The following is a 9,750-nucleotide window of genomic DNA, read 5'->3' as shown; positions in this document are numbered from 1 at the left end:
GTCCCGGTTCGTGCGGCTAAGGCATTAGTCCCGGTTCACCTGAGCCCTTTAGTCCCGGTTTGAGGCACGAACCGAGACTAAAGGGTGTGATGCCCTTTAGTCCCGGTTTGTGTCTCAAATCGGGACTAAAGATTAGACCTTTAGTCCCGGTTTGAGACACAAACTGGGACTAAAGGGTGCGGTTTGTGTCAAAAACCGAGACTAAAGGTCCCATTTTCAAACTCTACCTCACCCCCCACCCCCCGTGGATCGCCTTTTTTTCTTTCGAAAAAATCAAAAGAAAATGATAAAAACTTCAAAAAATAAAATCCTTCGTGAGGTGGTTAGGAAAATTTAAAAACTTAAATTTGGACATGTTTTGGAAAAAATTAGGGAAAATGTAAAACGGCTATAACTTTTGCATACGATGTCAGAAAAAAACATATAATATATCAAAATGTTCAGAACGAAAATCCGCTTCCGATTTTGACCGCCTACGGCCTGTTTGCAAATTTTTAGAATCCTCAAATTCTAAAACGAAAAAAAAGTTATGCTCAAATTTTAGTTTTTTTGAATTTTTGTTAAATCTGGTCAAACTATGGTCAAACTACTTATTCAAGAAGTATTAGTGTTACTAAATAATTATTCAAGAATATTAGTGTTACTAAATAATTATTTCAGTTTTTTTGAATTTTGGTCAAATATGGTCAAACTATGGTCAAACTACTTATTCAAGAAATATTAGTGTTACTAAATAATTATTTTAGCTTTTTTGAATTTTGGTCAAATCTGGTTAAACTGTGGTCAAACTAGGGTCAAATTGTGGTCAAACTACTTATTCAAGAAATATTAGTGTTACTAAATAATTATTGTTTTTTAGAACAATAGTTTCAAACTCAAACAGTGAAATGTGTGACTTCATGCTCAAGCTAAATTCCCGAGGGTTAATAGGATTGACATCTTACTATTGTCAGGAAAACAACAAGTGCAGACTTGGAAACGAGGGAGAATAGAACCCGGAAGTTAAGCGTGCTTAGGCTGGAGTAGTGAGAGGATGGGTGACCGTTCGGGAAGTTAGATGATTTGGAATGATGAGGGGTGATTAGAGATTAGAGGTTAAAATAATTCAAAAATTTGAAAATAAAAAAAATTCAAAAAAAATCATAAATTTCCTTTAGTACCGATTGGTGTTACCAAGCGAGACTTCAGGGACTACCATTGGGCAGCCTCTTCTTCTCCATGGTGCTCCAGCAACTGCACAAAGAGGTCAGTTATCTCGATCGGTGCCCCACAACTCAGGCCGGAGATGATGGAAGGATCTGCACAAGAGGACATGTCTCTGGACAGCCGCCAAGTGTTCTCCGTGCTATGCTACTACATGAATCGCCTCCTGGCCAGGTAACAGTTTCACTATAAATCTGAAATGCATAAGGAGCACCAAGCATAAGACATTAGGGATGATTAGGGTTGGTTTGTTCCGTGTTAAGAAAGTAAGGTTTTTCTTTTGGCTTGGCATAGGTTTCTCATGTGGTTTTATCTGCCCAAACAGGGCGATCAAATTGTGAATTGAGATCACTCCTCCAAGAAGAGAAGAAACTAAATTTCATGTGTCCAAAATCAAATGCTAGCTCTTGAGTTATTCTCTACCAGTCTGCATATCCACTCCTTTGTACTCCCTCCGTCCGAAAATACTTGTCGGAGAAATGGATGAATCTAGACGTATTTTAGCTATAGATACATCTAGTTTTATCCATCTCTCCGACAAGTATTTCAGGACGGAGGGAGTATGTTCTAATGCACCATGGTTATCACTTAGTTGAACTTGCTATTTTAGTGATATAATTTTTTCAATATAACTTTGTTTATCAAGCTGATCAAATTTCTCTTTTTTATTGCACTTCTTCTCTTTTTTCTAAAGAACTTAACTAACATAATTTGATTGTCCGTTCTTCAAGTTTTGAGCATAATTGGGTTCTGACTGTGAGAGTATCATTTACAATGTAAAAGGAGGTACCACACACAACTAGAAATATACAGCGAATTCGCTCAGTCTGTGTCACACGACATCCATCCCATCGGTCACGATAGTCACAAGACTACCCCGCAGATGGATGTTGCAGCCAGTGGCCATGACGAGGCTTATGCCTGTGTGGAGGTGCAGTCCCGGATGCTGAGAGAAAATGTTACCCACCCGGCTACAAGGATAACTAGGAGGAGGAAGAACCGAGCCACATGGGTAACTCGAAGGGAAAAAAATCTGTGGCGCCACCGTCCATTTTCTCATGCCTCCCCTTCTACATATACACAACCACTGCCCTTGCTGCTTCTCAACTCCACCTTTGTCCTTGCACCATCGGCATTGACGCAGTCGTCCATCTGCATGCCGCATCAGCGAAGAAGTAGGCACATCAACTATGTGCTGATGCCCAGTTTGCATCTAGGCATCATGTATGTTGCTTTGTTTCTCCTGTACTACTGCTGGCACAATTATTTCTGTTTACTTTGTCATTTTTTTTGCTTACTATTGGATCTTAGTCTGGATTGTGCACCCTGATTCCACCTAGGTTTTTTTTCATGTGATTTGGTTTGGTGGATTTGGACCAAGGATTTGGTTGCTGCTAAAATTAGAATGCTTGGGAGATTCATGGAGCAACAAACATGACATGATCAAATCAAACCATTTAATTGGAGACAAGGATTGCTGAGTACACCGGATTGAAATTTTGGCCTTCAGTACTATTGATGTGTGTCTTTTTTCAATTTCCAGTGTTTAAATTTGTTATGTTGTGCTATCTGGTAGAATCTAGAATGTGAGCAGTTGGGCACTGATAATAGGAACAGGAATGGTTCTGCCGATGAAGCATTTTTATATTTGTTTTGATACCATGTAATGTAAGCGCAGTTTCAGATTGAAGAATGTTATTCTAAGAGGCTATATGGTCTAATGATATGTCCAATAACTTCATACCGTGTGCTTAGGGTGTGAGTAAGAAGCATAACTGTGTACATATAGGCAAATCTTTCTACAACTTGGCAATAAAATAGTGGTACGTCATATTATTATTTCATTTTTCTTTTTTCTCTTGCATTATAATGTGGAATAAAGATACTTAGGTTCGCTCTATATCTTTTTTCTTACATTATGATTTCAAATGAACATTCCCTTGGTTCTTAAGATCATTAGATGAATGGTTCTTTACACTGTATGTGCCTTTTATTCCTAGAATCATCTTTCCCTTGCATAGTATTTCAGAACAAAGAGTGTTTACAATTTCTTGGCACTCTTTCCAAATGGATCATCCTGTCATTTATAATTTTCTTATTCCGGGTCATGAGAGTAGGGCATTGCTGCAACCTATTGACGTGTACAAATTATATCATAAGATACCCTTATGATGCATCTTTAGTTCAGTACTTTCATCACTATCTTTCTTGTTCATCAGATTGAACGAGGATGCTACAGATTTAAGTGTTGCTGATTGATATATATCCATTGAGCCAACTAAAACTGTGATTGATTCCATAGCTGCTGCCATGTCAAGAACAATTTATACTCATCTTTGCATAGTTTTTACATAGTTTAGTTTCTAATGTACACAACCAAGTTCGGCTTCAATTTTCAGGCTGCTTACAAAATGGTATTTGCATTGTCTTGGCCTGTTTATCTATACGCTTCTATTGTCCTCTTCTGCATCACTAACACCGCAGTTTGGTCAAGGACGCACACAAATCCCTCTTTATCTAACTTCAGAACCAGCTGAACATCCTCAGTATAGGCATAGCACCTCTACTCCAAACTCAACTTGAATACATCCTTTTCCACCACCCACATGAACCGCCGACTTCTTTTGCACATAACGACGACTCTGTTCAGGTTTGTACTATTTTCCACATTTAAATTTACATTATATAGCTTGTTATAAAGATTTCTGCTACGAGTCTAATTGTCTTGTCATGATCCCAACAGAGCAATCAGTTCACTAATTTTGTTCAGAGTTGCATAATGCACACGCCGACTACTTCGTGTAGTTTATATTGCTGATGGATGTGTGCCTTTTCCTTTTTGAGCTCTGTATGTCATTCCCGACAAGTATAGAAGATAATAGTCATGTAAAATGATCAGTATTTCATTTGCACAAAATGTTTCAGAAGTTAGAGTATTTCACTAAAAATAAGAATTTAACTCTTTCATCTTTCTATATATTTAGTAGCTTTCTATCATTCTATTGGAAAAATGGACGGGCGCAACAACGCGCGCCCTCAATGATCTAGTGTGTACTATAATGACACAACAAAGACTCAATAATTGATATCATTGAAGGTTTCATTTCAAAGAACACAAAAAGAATGATGATGTTCAAATAAACATTACGCAACTTGGAGTTAAATACATATGATTCTTAATATATTCAATTGTTATGTAAAATATTATGTCATACACATTAGAATTGTTTATTAGTTTTTTGTGTGTGTGAGATAGGGCCCTGTTTTAGAGTTTCGCACAGGCCCCAGGATTTTGTCTGCCTGGCCCTGTTTAGTGGATCTACTCGGATCCAGTTTGCGTTCGTCTATGTTCGTGTATCTTTAGGTTGGATGCTTCCGATCTATCTGTCTCTTTATTGGCGGCGGCTGCTGTTCTGATGTGCTGGTCCTACGAGGCTTTAGCACATTGACTTCCCGACTGTCTACTACAACAAGTTTTGCCCAGCTCCGGCGAGAGAGGGGTGATAACGGCTGTGCGCCTTCGGCTCGCTTCAGTGCTTCTAGTCGTCGCTCGGTGATCTACGGATATGTATGTACTTTTTATTATTTTTGGTTTTCGTTGCACTGCCATGATTGAAGATGAATAAATTTAAAAAGTTTTCTCGAGAAAAAAACATAGACTACCCCCGCAAAAGAAATACATGGACTAGACAATATTTTTGAACATGTGCCCTCGTCAGCAAAAACCGCAAAGGAAATACTACGATGGCATATGCGTCTTGGGCTCGGCTCGTAGTTGTATCGTGCACGGAGGGAACTCGTCGTCGAAATATCATCTTGAAATTTACAAAGTCATCGTAGGCACCTCGTCGTCGACAGGAACGTCTCCTCCCACTGAATGTGCATCGCCGGAAATCCTGAAATAAAATCCAGAAATAAATGCAAGCACCAGAATTTGAACCCTGGTGGGCTAGGGATACCACAATCCCTCTAACCATCCAACCACAGGTTGGTTCGCCTCGGCTCGTAGTTGTATCGTGCACGGAGGGAACTCAGCCCGGAAACTGAGAGATTCGTTCAGACAACCAACTAGTCCAAAATCTCAAAAAAAAAAAGGCAACCAACTAGTCAATCGCTCGAACGCACGGAACAGGCCCGAAACTAAAAGCGTGATCCACACGCCCGTGCCCGCCGGGCCCCGAAAAGTAAACCGCCCGCGCGCGCATGCATGTGCATCATGGCGTACCACCATTACTACTACTCTACTTAGAGTATAGTACTCCTACGACGTATCGCGGAGGCGATCGTGCCCGTGTCAAACAGCCGCGGCGCCTCTCCTCTCCTCTCTCCTCTTCTCGGTTTTCTCCTCCTCGTTCGGGAGGCGGAAAGGGGGCGGACGGAGGAGGGATCGATCGTCCCGTCCCTCGTTCTCGTTGGGTGATCGCGGGCGGCCATGGGAAAGAAAATCCAGTACGCGGTGGTGGCGCGGGGCGCCGTGGTGCTGGCGGAGCACGGCGCGGGGGGCACCACCACCAACGCGGGCGCCGTCGCGCGGCAGATCCTCGAGCGCCTCCACGCCGCCGGCGGAGGTGCCGCCGCCGACTGCCGCGTCTCCTACACCCAGGGCCTCTACGTCTTCCACGTCATGCGCGCCGACGGCCTCACCGCGCTCTGCATGACCGACGACGACGCCACCGCCGCGTCAGGACGTAAGTCACCGTACTACTAGTACATTACAACCATCATCGCCATGGATATATTGATTGATGGAATTCATCGATCACCATCCTCTTCCTCCGGCCCATTAATTTTCAAAAAATGCATCGCCGCCTACCTATGGTGAATTGAATTCGTGCGAAGTGTAGATGAGCCGGCCGGAATAATTCCCGTGTGGACGAGGCACCTCATCTTCTTCGATAATTAAGTCTCGCGGCCGGATCTGGGGCGGGTTTTGTGGATGTGATTGCAACAACAACAGATCGACAAGCCATGTGGTGGACACATGTGTGGGTGGAGTGCTAAGGCTGTCCGTACTGATTAGTATCATGTATATGATATTATTATATCTGTAATGCATATAGTATCATCATAGATTAATAGTATTTCACATGAATATATTACTGTCACGCAAGACACATAGTAACACATGCAAGAAAACGTGCCCGACGGCCTTCGGGGACAAAACTGCACATCCGCCATGGAAAACAGGGCAAACCCCCGACGTGGCATTGATGCGGCTACGAAGGGCGACATGGACCAAAAACATGTCCGACGGGGACACGGACAAAAAATGCAATATTTATTATGATACAAGTATCATGATATGATACTCAATACTCCCTTTCTTAACTTAATTTTATGACAACTCATTAAAATGGTCTAGTTGGCATGCGTGATAAGCTATGATACTACCATTACGAGAGCCTAATGCGGAGATTGATCCATTGGGTTTGCAACTTGTTTGATCATGCTAATTATTAATTGCCAAATTCCCACCTATTTTACATTGCATTCTACGTCCAGCATTGGGACTAATAAACACTTCATTTATCACTTGACCAAAAGATGATGTGGTATCACTTGCTATTTGGCACTGAAATTTCAACGGATGGTGCAAAAAAGATTAATTCCTAGTCGACTTGGTCTGGATGATAACTATATTCTCATTTCGTGATGTTAACATTGATAGCAATAATAATCCATCATTCTTTGCAAGAACTTTTTGTTGATAACTCTACCTTCCTCTATGTTGCAGGACGGATTCCCTTCGCGTTTCTTGAAGACATCCATGGAAAGTTTGTCAAGACGTATGGTCGTGCAGCTCTCACGGCTCTTGCTTACGCGATGAACGACGAGTTCTCGAGGGTTTTGAGCAAGCAAATGGACTACTATTCAAACGACCCCAACGCCGATTGCATAACCCGCATGAAGGGTGAAATGGATCAGGTATCGCCTTATGTTGTTTCTCTTATATATCCTTCCCTTTCAGCAAATACAATCTTTAGCGCAATTTAATTGTGTGATCCTCATCTTATGTAACAAGAGAGCCCATGCTCACTTACGGTTAGTTGATAAGGATGTGAAATTTATGGAATTACTGTGAACCCTGTTACATTCCTTACTCTTACTCTGGACTTCAGTAGCCCCAAATATTTCTCTCGTAATTCAGCGGCTGTTTGTTGAGTTGTTGTTCCCTTGCAGGTGAGGAGTATTATGATTGATAACATCGACAAGGTGCTCGAGAGAGGCGATCGTCTGGAGATGTTAGTCGACAAGACCACAACTATGCAAGGAAACACGATGCGGTTCAAGCGGCAAGCTCGCCGTTTCAGGAACACTGTGTGGTGGAGAAATGTGAAGCTCACGTAAACAAATATCCTTTGTACTACTAGTTTTTGGTCGTACGCTTCAATTATAAACTTGAGTTTTCAAGTTCTCGCTTCCATTATTAATTTTCAATGAGTTTATATATACACACTAAAACTAATTAAATGCATACTACTTCCTTCATTTCTAAATATAAGACTTTTTACAGATTCCAATACGAACTATATATGGATGTATATAGACATATTTTAAAGTGTAAATTCAACCATTTTGATTCATATGTAGTTTGTAATGGATTCTCTAAAAAGGGTTATATTTAGGAACGGAGGGAGTAATAACAATTAAATGGGCATAGTTGTCGCGCGACTCCAAACTTGTGCCTCTTGAGATTAATTAAAGAGGCGACCCCCAAAGATTAAAATTCCTGCAGATAGCTAATCCCTCCGTTAATAGCACATGGTATTTTAAAGTCTCGGCGCGCAACATTGACTAGAGCCTTTGAATGTCAGTAAAAAAAGTAGATCATTGTATTGAGAAAACGTTTTTCATTAACAATCCAATGTCGCTGTTTTTACTTAAACAGTCTAGTCACTTTTTTTTGCATCTAGTTACTAGAGGCGCCGAATCTGTGGCAGGGAGAACGCGCGTGCTCAAAGAATTTCTTCTTAGATGCTTCTCTTACCAATGAGCAACAATTTTACCTTCAGCAGTAAAATTTTACTCTTGTTAGCTTGTTCGTTTGTGTTGCAGAGCCGCGGTGATCCTCATCCTACTGGCGATCATATACATTGTGCTGGCCTACATGTGCCACGGCTTCACCCTGCCCTCCTGCGTCCGCTAATAAACCTTCTCTGTGTCCATACGAGGCTCTGATCTGTTCCAGGTTTTCCCTGTAAGAGCATGTAGCTCCATTGCTGCAGCTTTCTCTCTTGTATAAAGTGGAAATGATTTGATTGATTGCACCGGGCGATTGTTTTGCTCTTGTTGGACTCCAACTCTCCAGACATCGTGAAACAGAGGACCTATACATTTCCTGCACGTACGATGGGGGTCAAGGGGTCGGTTTTCCTGGTTGATGATTTTTTTCTTGTCATGAGCGAAAGAGTTTTTAATTGTATAAGTTAAGAACGCAAAGTGGCTGGCTGGAGGTAAACTGCCCTCACCGCTTGCCACGTGCCTTGGCACCAATGTCCACCACGACTTTCTTAGGCTGGTCGTAATGAGAGTATCATAAGCGGTATATGTATGTCAACTATTTTTTTTCGAAGATATGAAACACAATTAAATAAGAAAAGAGATGATGTGGTATCTTATTATGATACCGTATCATATTAAATGTTGTACTACTTTGTGTCATGCATGACAATTAATAAGTAAACCTAAGATATTAATTTATGATACTATGCATTACAGAAATAATATTATACACTAGTATCATATGTATGATACTAGTATATGACTCACCCCATTAAGACCAGCCTTATCCAACGGGGAGTGTCGCTCCATCACCCATTTTCTCCATCCCATCTTCTTCTTTCTTGCTCCGCGCATTGTGCATGGCCTGGCGACCCACTCCGCTGCTTGTTGCTCCACCGTTGCATGTTGCAGCAAGACTTACAGCCACCGGGGCTACTTCCCATCCTGGCCGCCGACGCTGCTTCTCATCCCGGGCACCGGTGTTGCAAAGCCAGAGGGATGCCTCCTCGTGGATCTCGCCATGGCGGCCAAGCTACGGCAGGAGTGTCGACAAGCTGCTGCCAAGGCCGGCGGTGGAGCTGTGTTGCAGCATGATGCTACAATGACACTTCTGTCACGCCGACGGTGGCGCTGCATTGCAGCAGGAGGCGACGGGCTGCTGCCATGGCCAGCGGCGGAGCTGGGTTGCACCATGCGACGATATGACGGCGTTGTTGCCACGCCGATGACGGAGTTGCGTTGCAGCAGGAGTGGCGAGGAGCTGCTGCCATGTCTGATGATGGAGCTGCGTTGGAGCACGTGATGCTGCGACGACACTGCTGCCATGGCGGACGGTGGAGCTGCGTTGCAACAGGAAGAGGCAATGAGTTGCTGCCATGGCCGACGGCGGAGCTGTGTTGCAGCACGCGATGCCACGACAACGCAACCATTGGTTGCTGGAAGCCGATGTGCAAGGCGTCGTCGGAGCTGTGAGTTGATGTTGCCATGGGCATCACCGGAGCTACGGTGGTCTTGCGTGCGGGAGTATGAGGCGAGGGATGTGCT

The 9,750-nt window shown here is 42.8% G+C and overlaps 1 protein-coding gene across 1 annotated transcript; it reads left to right on the top strand.

The window, feature by feature from the left end:
* Positions 1 to 5,409: 5,409 nt before the first annotated feature.
* Positions 5,410 to 8,471, top strand: LOC123131254 (vesicle-associated membrane protein 711). The gene is made up of 4 exons (XM_044550974.1): positions 5,410 to 5,891; positions 6,938 to 7,128; positions 7,384 to 7,547; positions 8,260 to 8,471. The coding sequence occupies exons 1-4, from the start codon at positions 5,636 to 5,638 to the stop codon at positions 8,348 to 8,350; spliced, it is 702 nt and encodes a 233-aa protein (XP_044406909.1). The 5' UTR covers positions 5,410 to 5,635; the 3' UTR covers positions 8,351 to 8,471.
* Positions 8,472 to 9,750: the final 1,279 nt, after the last annotated feature.

The sequence above is a fragment of the Triticum aestivum genome, chromosome 6A (genome assembly GCF_018294505.1).
Source record: "Triticum aestivum cultivar Chinese Spring chromosome 6A, IWGSC CS RefSeq v2.1, whole genome shotgun sequence".
NCBI lineage: Eukaryota > Viridiplantae > Streptophyta > Magnoliopsida > Poales > Poaceae > Triticum > Triticum aestivum.
The sequence above is the reverse complement of the archived record's forward strand: the minus strand, read 5'-3'. Positions and strand labels throughout refer to the sequence as shown.